The sequence below is a fragment of the Topomyia yanbarensis genome, chromosome 3 (genome assembly GCF_030247195.1).
Source record: "Topomyia yanbarensis strain Yona2022 chromosome 3, ASM3024719v1, whole genome shotgun sequence".
In the NCBI taxonomy this organism is placed as follows: domain Eukaryota; kingdom Metazoa; phylum Arthropoda; class Insecta; order Diptera; family Culicidae; genus Topomyia; species Topomyia yanbarensis.
In genome coordinates this window covers 159,269,206-159,288,002 of record NC_080672.1, presented here as the reverse complement: position 1 = coordinate 159,288,002, position 18,797 = coordinate 159,269,206, and the positions used below count along the sequence as shown (strand labels likewise).

The following is an 18,797-nucleotide window of genomic DNA, read 5'->3' as shown; positions in this document are numbered from 1 at the left end:
AATTTCAAATATCGAGAGAATTTGACGTTTCTCTGTTCGTTGACATGATTCCAGAAACTTTTGTGGTTGGTTCATGCATACTGATATAAGCGCTGGAATTTGCAGTAAAGTGTTTTGTTCAAACGTTCGAATCGACTGTATTCTTCAAATCCTTGCTCGCACTTGGGTACTATTGCTCTAAAAATTTTATAACTTTCCTACTTCATTTTCACTAGCCAATTGAATGTCGTTAGAACAAAGAGTAAGGAATGTACAATATCAAACAATAAATATATTTGGCATTGTAAGAAAGGTTGGTTCACACTGTTAGGACCCCCATGCGTTTTCCAATTGTATATTGCAAATCATTTCGATCGGAATTTGCTGTGACAGCGTGTGATCAGAATATCAGGGTTGAACTTCCGCAGATTGTAGATTATACCATCAAACGATTATCCATTTTTGGCTAATCAATACCACACAATCAATCAGTGTCACACCTGCAGGGTCTGGTTCGGGCGAAAGCACAACTCACCTGCGAAATTATAGCTACGAAAAAGAAATAAACTGCTAAACAAAACAAAGAGAAAGAACCGAGAAGGCAAAGAGAAAGAAAGTAAATAAACAATCTTATATATTCGATGAAAATTTTAACGAAGCAGTCTACGGTGAACAGTTGGACGGAGACAAGCTTCCGATCAGTTGGTAATTTCTGTACGCGGCAATACCAGCAAGCAGAAAAGATTTGTAGGTCAGTCTTGCCGAGCCGCGACAAAATAAAGAGTGAAAGTGCAAGAAAACAAGCAAACATGAAGTCCATATTGGCGTACAGTGTGTCACTGCTACTTCTAGCATCGATCCCACCGAATGTGAGTTAATTTCCATATTGTTAAACAGTGAGACTGTTCATTGTTGGTCTTTGCTTCCTAGAAATGTGTCTGATGTTGCGATCTGTTGTCTTTTCTATTGCGTCGTTTTCAGCACGGACAGGACTTCAAAGGTGCAATCGATCAGTGCACGAAGGAGTTCGACATGGACATGGACGTGGTTATTTCGCTCAAGTACGGCGATTTCAGTGAACGCGATCCATTGATAGAGGTGCAGAACATTATTTCCCGTTCGACATAGTTGACTAACAACCGGTTGATGGACTCAATTTTTTGCCTTCATTGGTTGGTTGTGCTGTTTCAATTTCGGCACGTTCGTATTGAAATTAGAAACAGCCCAATCAGGGGGTATCGCAATAGAAAATATGATTGAACATTTAAAAAAAAAATGGATGAATGTGTAAGTGGATGATTCAGCATGAAGTTCAAGTGCCGATCTGGGTCAAATACGTATAACTTTATGGTACCCAACGTGCCGATTTGGGGGCCGCGATTAGCTGGACTTCATTTTTCGCCAAGTTGGATCGTTGATTCATGCGGGCTGGACTTTGAACATAACAAAAACTATCAAGTCAATCGATTACTTTCGATTCCGTTCTGTTGTTAACAGTGCAAAATCTCGTTTGTGGCCGTAAATAAACCATATAGACTGAAGGGGCTGGGGACTGGCAAAAGTATACGTTTGTCTATGAGCTCCCCCTCGTTGGGGTTTTGCGAAAGTCTACGTAGACTTTGATTTTTTTGTCTTTCTCATGTTACTAATTATAAATGGGATTGAAAGAGAGTTCTGTTCAAGATACTAATCTATTCAGCTAGATGTATGTGGACAAGAGTGACAAGAAAAAATGACCCCTATCGGCCCACCCCTTAGTCGACTCCTAGTCTCACTAGAAGTACTTGCTTCAAATTTAAAGCAAATCGGACAAGTCTAGCGACAATTTACATGGAGAAAACCCACTAGTTCGCAGCGAAGTGATGTCTGAGTGAGTTTTGCATGGGGCCTAGCAGTGCATGGTTGTGTATCAGTACTCGAATCTCATGAACTAAACATTTTTGTGAAATAGTGGTAAGGTTTAGCTCAATAACATGTTCAGAAGAATTATAGTAAATAATGCGAGTCATGTTTCGGGTAGAAACTTTTAGTTCCACCTGTTATGTTGGCGCCAACACTAACTTTTCAACGGAGAGATAGGAATTAGGTGTCTTCTACAAAGTTGTAGAACAGGCATTTTGCAGTATTTTTTCCGAACATCTCGACATTCTATCTCTATTCTAGTTATAGCGAACCGGACGTCCTGCTCCACCGGAATTACCGAACTGTTCTCGACACCTGGCTTGTTGGTTTGGTTTCGGGAGAACTTCTCTCGCCGGGAAATTCTCCGTCGGTGTAGGCTAGGTCTACCGTCGGGGACTAAACCGAGTAGTTTGCGAACAAGTCGGGAGCTCAAAGAGTAAATCGTGCTGAATGGTGCAACAAGGAAGTTGCGGTGCTGAATGGCACAAGGGAGCCGAAGGGCTCGGTACATCAAACAATCTGAAGTTTGTCGCCCAGATTGTCGTCGTAGGGGAAGAGCACTAAGTCTCGACCCACAGCCAGCTTTCCGACCGCGCCATGCAAAAGTTGCCAGTCTCTATGTATGGTGGAGAATTGGCGGTGTATCGAGGAGTGGTGCTGTAACCCTACTGTAGGAACTAACTACTAAGTAGTTGAATTAGAGTGGACGCTATGAACATAAAAAACTCCGAAGTAATGCCGTACGGTAGTGCCAGCGAGGAATCAGGTTCTGGACAAGAAAAGTGGTTTTTAGCGGGTCGGGTGTTGGCTGCCCAAACCCGTTCCCTGAGACGTAAGGATTTTTGTTCATTTTTTACTACAGTCTCAGGGTTTTTTTGAAAGTCGTTTAATGCACTATAAAAAGTAAAAAGAAAAATATACGCACATACATACAATATGACAGTTCTAATGATGATCTCCCATAATTCATCTCCGCGGAAGATTTTGGTAAAAATCTAGAGGGGGTTGGTTGGTTCCAAAAATTTCAAATTTACAAATACGCATGAATAAACATGACCAAGGATGCAAAATGCCTACCTTTTCTGCGGCTGTAATTTTTCTGCCTACATTCTCATTTCTCTCTCGATGCTGCTGTCATTCGCTATTGCAGGACGCCCAGCGCTGTACGGCTGCCTGTGTGCAAAGCAGTAACATGACAAAAAACTACTGTCCCCAGTACAGCCACCAGACGCGAGCGGTACAGCTTCTCTTTCCTTATTTTACATTTTTTAATATTTTCAATCTTTTTAATATTTTTATTCAAAAATTACGACAATAAATGCGGCTCATTTACGCCACGGCCGGCATCAACGCTTTCGTGTGCGGGCCTCTCCCTTTGACTATGCAGAGAAAAATGTACAAAGCGAGAGAACAAACTTTACTACGCCACACTCTCACCGAGCAGTCGGAGTACAGCAGCAAAACAAAAATGTATTCTACTGCTGTACGGGAAAATGTACTCGGTTTGGCTACCGTTCTGGCAAGAGCTGTAGTGATGCGTCGCTGTAGCGGGCTGTACGGCTTGTACAAATGTAAATATACCGAAAAAAATGTAGTTTATCGGTACCGTTGGCATCCCTGAACATGACTGCTGTTCACCCCAGCAGCGTGTCTAGGTATAATCCCAGTTGAGGTCATTGGAATTTTCTAAAATAAAAAATTCTAGCCCCCCTTCTTTGGGGAATGGCGGCTCACATTTCGACTAGGTGTTCATCGTTTCACTGTAAACTTGGGGTTCTGAATTCAAGATGTATAAACTACATAATAAAATTTAAATCAAATCATTTCATACACATTAGACTGGCACTAAAATCAACTTTTTACAGAACACCGCTGAAGCCGAAAATTCGGCAATGCAAACAATAAATTCAGTTAAAAAATGCCGCTACCATCTTATGCATCCCAAAATTCCCGGAAATATAGCTAAGGGTGTAAAAACCAACAAATGCAAATTGGTTTGCATTTGGATATATAGCTAAGGGGTAAAAACCAACAAATGCGATTTTGAAGTAAACAAATATTATCAAATAGAGTTATGTTTTGCCTCTCTTTCTCGAACATGCTTAGAATAGGACACTTTTAAAAGCTCTGGTGACCTTCCATGTTGAATAGCTTTGTCCAGTAACATTCAATTAATGTGCAATCTTTAACAAAAGTATTCGTTGTAGGATTGGCTACACGGCTTAATGTTTTAAAGTGTACAGATTTACCATTAGATTTTGCATTGGATTTTGAGTTTTTATTTCCGATTTTCCATATACGTATATTACTACAGAAACTTTAAAACTCTTGTGATTGAACTAGAGCTATCGGAAAAAGCTCAGATTCGGCATATGATGTGCGGTCACCTACCATTTGAAATAGCGGTGTTCTGAAAAAAGTCAAAGTTTCCGTTCTAATGCACATAATCAATATTTAGTGACGGAATGAATGGGATCGCACCTTTTTGCTGTTTTGTGATTTTTAAATACTTTTACGTATGTAATCAAGTCGGCTTTCTTCTATAGTCCTGGCAAAATTCATAGTAAAAGATGCTAATTCTGACCATAACAGTGTCAGGCCTGTGTGAGACCAGAATTTGGAGGGGTTTGTTTTTTGTAGATTTGTTGTCACGCATTTCTTGCCGCTCATTTCGCTTGTTTATCTGTTGATTTTTGAACGTTTTAATCTCATGGGATACGAATTAATGTGCCATTCCAAACTGCTAGGTCACCGATTCATCGAAAAGAGGCATTGGCATACTGATGAAACAATGGCAATATTAAATTTGAGCTATAAACGTCTAAATTTCTACCATTTACAAATATTTGAGTATTAGAGAACCCGGGGCAATTCGGATCTACCTAAGCAAATCGCCCTTTTAGGTAAATAGATGTGACAAAATTTATCGGTTAATGGTCCAAACTGCATTTTGGAAAACTCTGCGTTTTTCCATCCTTTTACAATGTAGGGGTAATTCGGATCTCCCTACGGGGTAATTCTGACCGCCATTTTTTTACGATGGAATTTTTTACCTATGAAATATTTATTGGAGAAAATCTTTAAGAAGCAAAAAAAAACAAATTAACGCAAACTTAATTTGGTTAGTCACAGCTGTCGATTAGCGTATCATGTATTTTATTTGCTAAACGGTGGTTGATGCAATAGGAGGCCCGAATAACCCCGTACGTTCATTTCGCACAGGTTAGCGTCTTGAAAATATTTGTGTTTTAACCCAAACAAAAATCATTCCATAAAATAGAAGCCTCATACTTTCCATAACACTTACTTGTTATTTTTCACTTTTATTTGTTGCTTTAATCCCGGTTTTATTGTCATAACGCTTTCGTTTTGAGAATGGCAAAAAAATGAAACACCTAACAGTGTGATGAGACATTTCTTATAACTCTTATCACTCTCTCCGGATATTATATCGTTTGAGAACATTTATAACACATGTTCAGTACGATTTGCGCATACATACAATGAATCGACAGCCACGATCTTGAGATACTATGTGATACTGAAACATCGCTTGAAACCGGCGGCGGATCATGGAGAAAGATCCGGGAGGTCCAGGTCCTGCCGAAAATTTTCAAATTTTAAACTAGTTTTAATTTTAAAGTAGCAACCCCTCACTGCATACTCCCTCCGGGCCAGTGTGATTGACGATTTTTAGAGTGATTGCATAACCTTTCTATACGAGAAAGGCAAAAATGTACCCATGTCCAAAGAAGTCAATTTTTGTCAAACATTTTTTTTTTCGAGTTTACATCAAATCTCAATGTTTCATGCATTTTAAAGTCATTTGGCATCAAAAATACAAATTTGATTTTGGAAATTTTTTATTTCAGTTTATATGGGAATTTGCTGTGTGATTGCACTCTTCACCTGGTAACTCCGGAATCGGAAGTCCAATCAATAAAAAATTCAATAGCAGCCAATGGGAAGTGTACCTTTCATTTGAGACTAATTTTGTGCAAATCGGTCCAGCCATCTCTGAGAAACAGAGGTCACATTTTTTTCCACATACACACATACACACACAGACATTTTCCGATCTCGACGAAATGAGTCGATTGGCATATGACACTCGGCCCTCCGGGTCGGGATTAGATTGGCGAATTTTAGAGTGAATGAGAAAGGCAAAAACATTGTTAGCAAATGTTGAAAGTTATGCATATTTTAGTGAGCAGTTCTATGTTTTATAGACATTAAATCAATTTTAACTTCGCTTACTATTAAATAAAGACCCTCATTACAGTACATCTATACAAAAACGAGCTCAATTTGAAAATAAATCTAAGGATTATGATCTGGAATTTTCTATTGGAATGTTTTCAGGCAGGAATTTGATATTGATGCAATTAGACAACTGTGAAATCAAGACCAATAGATCAGTTACATATCAGGACCCCATTCCGACAATTTATCAAAAGTCCTCATGATGTTTACAACAACAGGTTATCGATGTACGGATCAGATAATTGTTATAGTAATATTGAATTAAATCAGTCAGAATCAATAAATTTTCAACTTCAATCCAATTTTTTTTTGGATGTGGTGTGGGGTAGGGGGGTTGTGTGGTGTTAAACCCCAAAACCTTCTCTTGGCTACGCCATTGCTTGGAGTTATTTATTTCGCTTTTCATTTTCCGATATGTTTCAGATCAATCTGATGGTTAAAAGTTAGAAAAATTTGAGTCAGAAGGTTCGCACAAATGAACATTTTTGCACTGATAAGTTATCAAGTTCCTTCCAGACAACTTGGAAGTGTTCAGTGATTATTTCTAGCGGGTTTAGATAGAAAAATGAAATACAAAATTCGTTTTATAGAAATAATGTTTAGTTTATTTCAATGGATTATTACTATATTGAACAATAAATAGGCGACAAAGAGTAATCCACAAACAACAAGCCATAACTTTTAAAGTATTCAAAATAGATATTTGAAGTCTTCAGTAAAGTTATTCGCAAAAGTAAGAGGTACAAATTTGATGAAGGCATCATTTCGATATAATCACTTCCAAGAAAATTTGTGAAAATATCTCACTCATAGGGGGATTAATCAGCAAAAGCACAATACCAAAAAAGGGCATATTGCCTCCATTAATTTCTCCGAAGATATTTTTGACATAAAATAAGCCGTTTTGGCGTTAATAATAGATTACATGTTTTTGGTCATATTTCCATATAAGCTGCACACAAAAAAATGATGAAATTTAAACGACATGTAAATCAAAACGAATGTAAACATACAAAGATTGAATCAAAACTTTGATTGAAAATTATGTTAAAATCAATGCACTCAATTGGAGCATCAGAAAGCATACAATTTTACATTTTCATTCGTGTAATATTACATGGCATTCATTTTACAGCAATAAGCGTGTAAAAAATACATTGAAGTGTATTGGTTTTCCGTTTGAAGAAACTGTAATTTTCAATCCACGTGTAGAATTATAATAAAACTCGTTGGAGAAAGCACAACAAGTCGTGTGGATTTTTGGTGGAACTTAATTTTACATTTATATTCATGCTCCAAATATGTGCATGGAAATAAACTTAAAATTACAAAATATTTTTTTCTGTGTGCCTAAAAATATATAGAATGTTAATAATTATTGTCAATTTCGGCAGATAATTTTAAAAAAACTGCAATGAACGCCATTTTTACACATTCAAACATTCATATCTTGGAAACTAAACATCAGAATCAAAAACAAATTAATAGCGTTCTTACTGTTTGATAGGTCTTTCATTTAAAATTGGTTTGGATAAGATCGGTTCAGCCACAGCTGAGAAACACGAATGAGAGTTTGTCCGTTAAATACACACACACAGACACACACAGACATTGTCCTAAATCGTCGAGCTGAGTCGATTGGTATATAAGTTTGAGCGAATTCTATACATTTCTTTTATAAGAAATGTAATAAAACTGGTAACTGGAAAGAAAATAAGAATAACAAGTGGTATTTATAATACACTCATTTTCACCTTAGTTTGGTGCCAATTCCTACTTTACTAACGAGATAATCATGCAACACGCGACACTTTAGTATCCCTTATGTATTTCGGTAGCTTGTATTTGCATCGTAGCCTGAATCATCGCGTAACATTGGACCACCATATATGCATATAAGCTGAAATCCTGTAAGAAGAGATAACTTCTACAAATTTGCCCTAATTAACAAGTTTCCTACTAGTAGAGTAGTACTTACTGTGGAGAATTGGAACCCATTGCCATTTAAGATAAATCACAAAAAACACTATACCCCATACATAATCGTTTCACAGTTACAAAGTGTGTAATGAAAATAGTGAAATTACACAAAACCATGACAAGTTAGCAAAAAACTTTGTTCATGGTAAATGTTGAGCATAACATTTGCTATAAATAGCAATGCACTAAAAATTTATTTTATGAACGGTAATTTTTAAAAACGGTATAATGTTTTTCCTTGCAATTTTACTCTGGCTATTGCAAATCAAAGTAATATCCATTAAAAGAAATAAGGTTCTCATTAGTCTGCCAAAATATAGCAAGACGCATAAAGAATAAGAACTGAGAGAGAATTAAAACGATTTTGTTCATTCATTATTATTTTATTAGGGATCATAAATGACGTAGCATTATATGGGGGAGGGGGGGAGTATTGTATTTTGTGATGATGTGTGTCGACAGGGGGGTAGGGGGTCATGTCATGCTACGTAGCTTTTTAAAAGGGGAATAACTAACGTCGTTTTTTATTTTTTTATATTTTTCGGGGACAAGGTGAGGGGAGAATTACCCTCAAGCTACGTAATTACCAGGGTGTATTTAGAGGTATGTGACGAAATGCTACGATGGGGGAGGGGGGTGTTAAAAATCACTCAAAAAATGCTACGTCATTTATGGATCGTCCCTTACGAATGTTTCATGGTTCCTGCTATTCCACCGATACCCTCTCTCCTCTAGTATGTCAGAAAACATAGTACCTAGTATTATTCAAAGTAGTTTACATCTGTTCGATGAAATTAAATTGTTGAAAAATGTTTGTGAATTAGTTAATTTATATTCAATGTTTATTATTTATATTCAATGTGCACATACCTATAAACGCAACGCATGTGCACAACGACTTATAAATAGGTAAGGTAAGGTGGGGCAAATCCGACCGTTGGGTAAACCCGACCCCCCTCTGTTACCGAAAATCAGAAGCACTACGCGAATTAATATCAATGGTGTCGTGTAGAGCATCGAAAATAATCATAATGGTGGCATGACAGCATTTTATTAATCTACATTGAGATGCTCAAACAACAAAAAGTGTGTTTTTACAACTTTTGATTTGACTTGTGCATTTTTGCCTACAGGATATTTCTGATTGTTAAAGTGTTTGCATAAAAAATGTAAGTGGATTTAAATTCTTTGAATAAAGTCCTACAAAGTGCGTAGATGAATTTGGTTCAACCTTTTTCATAACTTTTTTTAATTGCATCGTAATGAAAAATGACGCGGTGGGGCAAATCCGACCTCTAAATAGTAGGGTAAATCCGACCGCTTTTTCACTAAGAAAATGTTTTTTTATGAAATTGAAATATATTTTTATTGTTATTTTATATTATTTTTATGAAAAATGGTTATTACAAACGAAAGACACAAAAACGTGATGATTATAGCATTCGTCAAGCAATTGCTCCGATGCAAATGAGAATATCATTACGTGCTACTGCTCGTGATTTTAGCATTCCAAGATTGACATTGAACTCCATTTTCTTCATGTTACAATTCAATAACACAACATTAATTGATTTATCATTGAAAACCATAAAATTTGGGTAATATCTACACTAAATCAACTAAAAACATAGGGGGTCGGGTTTACCCCACCATTTTTGAAAACAGCAAAAATGAACATTTTCGTTAAAAGCTTGTATCTCAAAATATTCCCGAAATCGACTTCATCCGATGTAAAATGAGCATTTTACAGCCAAAACCATTTACTAGGTCGGATTTACCCCACCTTACCCTATTTTATAAATGCAGTTGAAGTATGCACTTGCAAAATTGATTCAAACAATGTGCTCAAGCATCAAGTGGATTTTTTGAAGACCAAGAAAACTGATAGATGATTTTGTATGTCACGTAATCGAGACTCGTCAATTAGCTGGTATTGTTACTAACCACGTATTACGCAATTTGCGTCTTTACTGCAATTTAACTAAATCTGCCTAGTTTTCTTCCACACTTTCTGCCAGTGCTTCACCGAGTGTCTGATGAAACGATCTGGATTCATGTTCGACGATTTCACGTACAACAAGACGCAAATCATTGGATTTGCCGGCCGATATCTGGAACCAGAAGGGGTATGAATTTGCTAGTATCGCCAGTGAAATTGTTTGCATACATAATTTGTTTGCTCTCTTTTTTAATTTTCAGGCACAAAATGTTTACGACAATTGCATCGACAGATTCGGAACGACGGTTTGCGTGACTGGATTCGAGATGTACCAATGTATACATGAGACGGCCGTGTCCGATTGGGTAGAAAGCAATTTTTAAAGTCCGGACTACGCGCGTCGAATATTATTGTTTTGCTGAATAGTACGTCTGTAGCTGAATGAGTTGATTGATCTTGTTTTCATTTTATGCCACTGATAAGTTGGAGTTTAATATTTATTTAGACCATTGTCCAATTTATTTATTTATTTATTCGTTAGATTAGCAAGCAACTCGTAGCTTTAAGATTGTTTCTTTCAGATTAAGAGAACACATGATTTCCAAGGTAGAAAAATCCAAGCTCTAATAGAATAAACCGTGTGATAGAATTTTAAATAATGTTACATGTTTTCAGATTTTCAGTTACTTTTGACTTCTCGCCTCTTTGTTGTCGATTGTTTTTTCTCATAAGTTCGTGATTAAATTTCCTAATTGCTCTTCTATCCAATCACTATAAAGACTAACTTTTACGTAAACACCTGGAACACTGTCCTGAGCACAACCGATGCCCCAAGCAACTATACCTGCTTGATAGTATCGATTTACTTCGTTGGGAATCGGACACACAAGCGGTGATCCACCATCTCCAGTACAGGTATCGATGCCCTCCATACCACCGGCACAAATGAAGGAATTGTGCAGTCGGAAGGAACGTCCTAACCTGGTAGCTCTCAACGCTGTTTGACAGTCAGCATTGGAAACGATCGGCAGTTCAACCTTCTTCATGATTACCTGGTAACTAACTGAGTCAAATTTATCTTTTCCCCAACCCGTAGCTACGCAATTTTCGTCATTGAATTCAATTCCTTGAGGGGGCGGACAGAGCAGCTGCACATTTTCGTCCGCTACGAATGCTTGCTCTAAAACTAACAGCGCTACATCGTTGAACAAAAACTGCGCATTATAGTTGTTGTGGATGATGGCTTGAGCTACTCGTTGCTCCTGGAAGAGAATATTAAGTTTCCCAACTGCAATTACCGTGATTGAAACGAACCTGATAAGGCAAAACTTCAAACTCCGTCTTTGTATCCCATTCACCAGCACGAACAACCAAGATTTTTTCTAAGCGATTGATAATGCAATGGGCCGCTGTTAGTACGATATTGGGTTTAATCAATGAACCGCCACAAAAGTATGTTTTGTCCGCGCCCTCGTTATCTTGACTAAAAAGTGCCACCATCCAAGGAAATTCGCCGAATTCAGTTTCTCCATTGTTGGCATTTGTTATCCTGAAACCAGCACCGTCTATATTTCGGAACCCACATTCCCGAAATTCAGTCGTAGCTGAATTGACCGTTTGGTCGACTGATTCTTTAATTACTGTGCCTGATCCTCGTCCAGCTGAGGGAATTGTGACCACTTCTTGTGTTACAGCGTCTTTATCACAACAAACCTCCAGATAATGATTGCAATCGGCTTCAATTTCTTCATCAGCACCAACTCTGAAGTTAAGTTAGTTTTTACCATGGACTTTATCTAGGATAACAATACTACACACCGTACGTCAAATACAAAGGCTCCACCAAAATCGTTGGCGGGACATTTTCCCATCGGTACACAAACTCCGTCACACTAGAAATACGATTTATTTATAAATATTTAATTCAAATGGCAGCATCTCTCCTTATCAATTTCACAAACCTGATTGTGCACTACTTTGATCAAACCTTGAACTAGAAGAAGAATCACGAGGAGTTTACTTGTTCGTTGTTCCATTTTGGCACGCTGATTGATACTACAGAACATTGTGAGCGCTGCGATTATTTAAGTCAATCATTTACGTTTGCTTAGGCAAGATCATGCTTGCGATCGTTTGTAATGAGTGAGTGATGGAAATGAGACATGTCGCTATGGTCCCTATATCCATCTTTTGGGCTATAAACCATTATCATAATATTTAATAATAAGGTGCACCAAAACACAAACATTGCATAATACGTCCTCCTCAGATTCTAGTTAGAATCGGTTATGTCACAGAAGCCGGAATGCGAATTAGAACCGGCCAGAATTCTGGCTCATTTTCCGGGTGAACTTAACTGGGCTCGTTCGATCCAGTTACAAAACTGGATGGTTCCTGGTTTACCTAATTTTTTTCAACAGCCACAGTATTTCTCAAGACTACCCACATTTTCTGCTCAATTCTCGACAAACATATGATTACGGCTTAAAAACCAACTGTCAAAATCCACTTTGAATGGAAATTCCAGACAAACCGTTACTAGTCGAACACAGTTCACAACAGTTTATGAAAGAGAAAACTTTTCTCTTTCGTTTACTACCAACAACTGTGATTAGCGTGTAACGGTTTGTCCGGAATTTCCATTCAAAGCGGATTTTGACAGTTGGCTTTTAGGCCGTAATCATATGTTTGTCGAGAATTAGTCTTTTTCAAGCCTGAAACGTTTTTCAAGAATAATTCATCCTAAAAAATTATTTAATTATTCCAACATGTCTGGGTTATCCCAGAAATGTCGTGTTCCAAATAAAAAAGAAATGAAGTGGGGTAACTTCTCTATCCGAAAATTCAATTGATTTTAGCAACTCATTCGATCTATTATCCGAATGTGAAGCTGAAGAGATCTGTAAATTTCCTCGCATTGTGTGTAATGGCAATAGGAAGAAACACCAATCTCCTCCGCCGATAACAGTGATAATCTCCGATTTCAGAGTCTTTCGAACAGAGCTTTCGACTTCCTTCCGAACCTGAAAACTTCTTTTCAGCTTGGTCGAAGTGGAGAATGCCGAATAACAGCGGATGGATTGATTGGCCACAAACGACTTCACTTATATCACACGGAGAAGTTATGTAAATTTTATTCATATGATTTCAAAACAGATAGACCATTCAAGGCTGTCTCGAAATGGTTACCGCAAGGTCAAAGTTTGGACGAAATATCCGACGCATTGAAAATTTTACTTGGTTTTACTCCTTCCTGGTTTTACTTACTTCATCCGGGAGCTTTATTTAATTCATTTAAATCGTATTGAGGTTATTAATTTGAATGTATTAAACAAGGTTTTTATGTTCTACGTGAGGAACATTATAGACGACATGTGAGCAGAGTTCAAAGTCTGACCCAATGTCGCAGATATCAAGGCTTTGGACACGGCACTAAACATTGTCATTTAGATTCCAAATGTACAATTTATTTGTATATTGCATGAAAAAAATCACATATTGTTGTCCCAAAGTTGCACATTTCCTAAGAAATAACATAATATAGCATACTGTTGAAGAGGTGCATTTTTTTTTCTTTTTAAACACGTCTTTTCCCTACAATATAAGCTTTTAGGGGGTTGTTAAACTGGTCAAACGTGACTTTGACTGGGCCTAGAATCTAATCTAGGTCATTTGAAAAGTTCCAAATCACTGTAACACCGTGTAATACATCTTCAGAACCTAAACCCTGTAATTAAAGGAAGTACATTTATATGATTATTCAAAATTTAGAAGTAGTAGGGATTATAAAAGCAATTTAAATCATCTGAAAAAATCAGATTTTTTCACGCCCCGTGAACGTAAAAAAACACATAAAAATAAGACACTCTATATTGGATTATTAAAATTTCACATTTTAGGAATTAATCCTTTCTACCAAACACTATCGAATGCTTTTTCGACGGCTAGATAAGTAACATTTTTACCATTTTTTTTTGTTAACCATTTTTGTTAACGACCTATTGAGTTAATTTGTCAACAGTTTTTTCGGCATTTAATTAGCAAGGGACTGGAAGGTGAAGTATATTTTTCAATATTTATAGCCATAGTACTCAAGGGAGAGCAAGGTGTTGAAGGGAGAAAGTTTAGAAAAGCGTGGAAGGATCATATATGCAAGCTTAGAGCTCACCGGCGACTTAACCCTTTGTCTGCTACCGTAGTGGTCAGGGTCTTTTGGCATTAGAAATGCGAATCACCTGAGTCTACGGCATGTCCGAACAAGCGTAAAGTAACTTGTTACTTCATGCTGTCGGAACCGACAAAAAGTTAAGTCACGGTAAACTTCCACACTAAGCATTTGCGACGTTGAAACTCATTGAATGAGCCAGTTTTGTTTGTTCCCTCACCAATTGCCTGCCTGAGTGATTTTATTTTATCGACTATTGTGACTGTCTCAGCGTGTGTGACAATATGGTCACATGTGTTGCTGATTTGCACGGTGTCGGCAGCTTTCACCCAACGCTGCAACGATGAATCCCCATCACGGTAAGTTCTATTTTTACCATTTTTTTTTGTTAACCATTTTTGTTAACGACCTATTGAGTTAATTTGTCAACAGTTTTTTCGGCATTTAATTAGCAAGGGACTGGAAGGTGAAGTATATTTTTCAATATTTAGAGCCATAGTACTCAAGGGAGAGCAAGGTGTTGAAGGGAGAAAGTTTAGAAAAGCGTGGAAGGATCATATATGCAAGCTTAGAGCTCACCGGCGACTTAACCTTTTGTCTGCTACCGTAGTGGTCAGGGTCTTTTGGCATTAGAAATGCGAATCACCTGAGTCTACGGCATGTCCGAACAAGCGTAAAGTAACTTGTTACTTCATGCTGTCGGAACCGACAAAAAGTTAAGTCACGGTAAACTTCCACACTAAGCATTTGCGACGTTGAAACTCATTGAATGAGCCAGTTTTGTTTGTTCCCTCACCAATTGCCTGCCTGAGTGATTTTATTTTATCGACTATTGTGACTGTCTCAGCGTGTGTGACAATATGGTCACATGTGTTGCTGATTTGCACGGTGTCGGCAGCTTTCACCCAACGCTGCAACGATGAATCCCCATCACGGTAAGTTCTATTTTTACCATTTTTTTTTGTTAACCATTTTTGTTAACGACCTATTGAGTTAATTTGTCAACAGTTTTTTCGGCATTTAATTAGCAAGGGACTGGAAGGTGAAGTATATTTTTCAATATTTATAGCCATAGTACTCAAGGGAGAGCAAGGTGTTGAAGGGAGAAAGTTTAGAAAAGCGTGGAAGGATCATATATGCAAGCTTAGAGCTCACCGGCGACTTAACCCTTTGTCTGCTACCGTAGTGGTCAGGGTCTTTTGGCATTAGAAATGCGAATCACCTGAGTCTACGGCATGTCCGAACAAGCGTAAAGTAACTTGTTACTTCATGCTGTCGGAACCGACAAAAAGTTAAGTCACGGTAAACTTCCACACTAAGCATTTGCGACGTTGAAACTCATTGAATGAGCCAGTTTTGTTTGTTCCCTCACCAATTGCCTGCCTGAGTGATTTTATTTTATCGACTATTGTGACTGTCTCAGCGTGTGTGACAATATGGTCACATGTGTTGCTGATTTGCACGGTGTCGGCAGCTTTCACCCAACGCTGCAACGATGAATCCCCATCACGGTAAGTTCTATTTTTACCATTTTTTTTTTGTTAACCATTTTTGTTAACGACCTATTGAGTTAATTTGTCAACAGTTTTTTCGGCATTTAATTAGCAAGGGACTGGAAGGTGAAGTATATTTTTCAATATTTAGAGCCATAGTACTCAAGGGAGAGCAAGGTGTTGAAGGGAGAAAGTTTAGAAAAGCGTGGAAGGATCATATATGCAAGCTTAGAGCTCACCGGCGACTTAACCCTTTGTCTGCTACCGTAGTGGTCAGGGTCTTTTGGCATTAGAAATGCGAATCACCTGAGTCTACGGCATGTCCGAACAAGCGTAAAGTAACTTGTTACTTCATGCTGTCGGAACCGACAAAAAGTTAAGTCACGGTAAACTTCCACACTAAGCATTTGCGACGTTGAAACTCATTGAATGAGCCAGTTTTGTTTGTTCCCTCACCAATTGCCTGCCTGAGTGATTTTATTTTATCGACTATTGTGACTGTCTCAGCGTGTGTGACAATATGGTCACATGTGTTGCTGATTTGCACGGTGTCGGCAGCTTTCACCCAACGCTGCAACGATGAATCCCTAATTAAATGCCGAAAAAACTGTTGACAAATTAACTCAATAGGTCGTTAACAAAAATGGCTAACAAAAAAAAAAATGGTAAAAATAGAACTTACCGTGATGGGGATTCATCGTTGCAGCGTTGGGTGAAAGCTGCCGACACCGTGCAAATCAGCAACACATGTGACCATATTGTCACACACGCTGAGACAGTCACAATAGTCGATAAAATAAAATCACTCAGGCAGGCAATTGGTGAGGGAACAAACAAAACTGGCTCATTCAATGAGTTTCAACGTCGCAAATGCTTAGTGTGGAAGTTTACCGTGACTTAACTTTTTGTCGGTTCCGACAGCATGAAGTAACAAGTTACTTTACGCTTGTTCGGACATGCCGTAGACTCAGGTGATTCGCATTTCTAATGCCAAAAGACCCTGACCACTACGGTAGCAGACAAAGGGTTAAGTCGCCGGTGAGCTCTAAGCTTGCATATATGATCCTTCCACGCTTTTCTAAACTTTCTCCCTTCAACACCTTGCTCTCCCTTGAGTACTATGGCTCTAAATATTGAAAAATATACTTCACCTTCCAGTCCCTTGCTAATTAAATGCCGAAAAAACTGTTGACAAATTAACTCAATAGGTCGTTAACAAAAATGGTTAACAAAAAAAAATGGTAAAAATAGAACTTACCGTGATGGGGATTCATCGTTGCAGCGTTGGGTGAAAGCTGCCGACACCGTGCAAATCAGCAACACATGTGACCATATTGTCACACACGCTGAGACAGTCACAATAGTCGATAAAATAAAATCACTCAGGCAGGCAATTGGTGAGGGAACAAACAAAACTGGCTCATTCAATGAGTTTCAACGTCGCAAATGCTTAGTGTGGAAGTTTACCGTGACTTAACTTTTTGTCGGTTCCGACAGCATGAAGTAACAAGTTACTTTACGCTTGTTCGGACATGCCGTAGACTCAGGTGATTCGCATTTCTAATGCCAAAAGACCCTGACCACTACGGTAGCAGACAAAGGGTTAAGTCGCCGGTGAGCTCTAAGCTTGCATATATGATCCTTCCACGCTTTTCTAAACTTTCTCCCTTCAACACCTTGCTCTCCCTTGAGTACTATGGCTCTAAATATTGAAAAATATACTTCACCTTCCAGTCCCTTGCTAATTAAATGCCGAAAAAACTGTTGACAAATTAACTCAATAGGTCGTTAACAAAAATGGTTAACAAAAAAAAAATGGTAAAAATAGAACTTACCGTGATGGGGATTCATCGTTGCAGCGTTGGGTGAAAGCTGCCGACACCGTGCAAATCAGCAACACATGTGACCATATTGTCACACACGCTGAGACAGTCACAATAGTCGATAAAATAAAATCACTCAGGCAGGCAATTGGTGAGGGAACAAACAAAACTGGCTCATTCAATGAGTTTCAACGTCGCAAATGCTTAGTGTGGAAGTTTACCGTGACTTAACTTTTTGTCGGTTCCGACAGCATGAAGTAACAAGTTACTTTACGCTTGTTCGGACATGCCGTAGACTCAGGTGATTCGCATTTCTAATGCCAAAAGACCCTGACCACTACGGTAGCAGACAAAGGGTTAAGTCGCCGGTGAGCTCTAAGCTTGCATATATGATCCTTCCACGCTTTTCTAAACTTTCTCCCTTCAACACCTTGCTCTCCCTTGAGTACTATGGCTCTAAATATTGAAAAATATACTTCACCTTCCAGTCCCTTGCTAATTAAATGCCGAAAAAACTGTTGACAAATTAACTCAATAGGTCGTTAACAAAAATGGTTAACAAAAAAAAATGGTAAAAATAGAACTTACCGTGATGGGGATTCATCGTTGCAGCGTTGGGTGAAAGCTGCCGACACCGTGCAAATCAGCAACACATGTGACCATATTGTCACACACGCTGAGACAGTCACAATAGTCGATAAAATAAAATCACTCAGGCAGGCAATTGGTGAGGGAACAAACAAAACTGGCTCATTCAATGAGTTTCAACGTCGCAAATGCTTAGTGTGGAAGTTTACCGTGACTTAACTTTTTGTCGGTTCCGACAGCATGAAGTAACAAGTTACTTTACGCTTGTTCGGACATGCCGTAGACTCAGGTGATTCGCATTTCTAATGCCAAAAGACCCTGACCACTACGGTAGCAGACAAAGGGTTAAGTCGCCGGTGAGCTCTAAGCTTGCATATATGATCCTTCCACGCTTTTCTAAACTTTCTCCCTTCAACACCTTGCTCTCCCTTGAGTACTATGGCTCTAAATATTGAAAGATAAGTAACACTTGCGGAATAATCATCAAAAGTCTATCATGTTAAAGACTCTAGTAAGTTGATAAGCAGTTGAACGATCAACTACTAATCCAAATTGCCTATGTTTAAAAACAGAAATCGTAATGATATATTCTTTCATTCCAATTAGAATAATTTTTGACGTAGAACTTTCATCTTTTTGTACTATACCGGGTGTTATTTCAATAT

General features: G+C 38.2%; 2 protein-coding genes across 2 annotated transcripts; one reads left to right on the top strand and one right to left on the bottom strand.

Annotated features, from left to right (window-relative positions):
- The first annotated feature begins 440 nt into the window (after positions 1 to 440).
- Positions 441 to 10,517, top strand: LOC131690973 (uncharacterized). The gene is made up of 4 exons (XM_058977088.1): positions 441 to 848; positions 961 to 1,077; positions 10,143 to 10,250; positions 10,324 to 10,517. The coding sequence occupies exons 1-4, from the start codon at positions 621 to 623 to the stop codon at positions 10,444 to 10,446; spliced, it is 576 nt and encodes a 191-aa protein (XP_058833071.1). The 5' UTR covers positions 441 to 620; the 3' UTR covers positions 10,447 to 10,517.
- A 144-nt stretch (positions 10,518 to 10,661) lies between these two features.
- Positions 10,662 to 12,111, bottom strand: LOC131690972 (phenoloxidase-activating factor 2-like). Its single transcript, XM_058977087.1, has 4 exons — positions 12,025 to 12,111; positions 11,882 to 11,955; positions 11,378 to 11,825; positions 10,662 to 11,325 (listed from the first exon to the last, which is right to left on the bottom strand). Exons 1-4 carry the CDS (start codon positions 12,097 to 12,099, stop codon positions 10,789 to 10,791), a joined length of 1,134 nt encoding a protein of 377 aa, XP_058833070.1. The 5' UTR covers positions 12,100 to 12,111; the 3' UTR covers positions 10,662 to 10,788.
- Between the last annotated feature and the right edge of the window lie 6,686 nt (positions 12,112 to 18,797).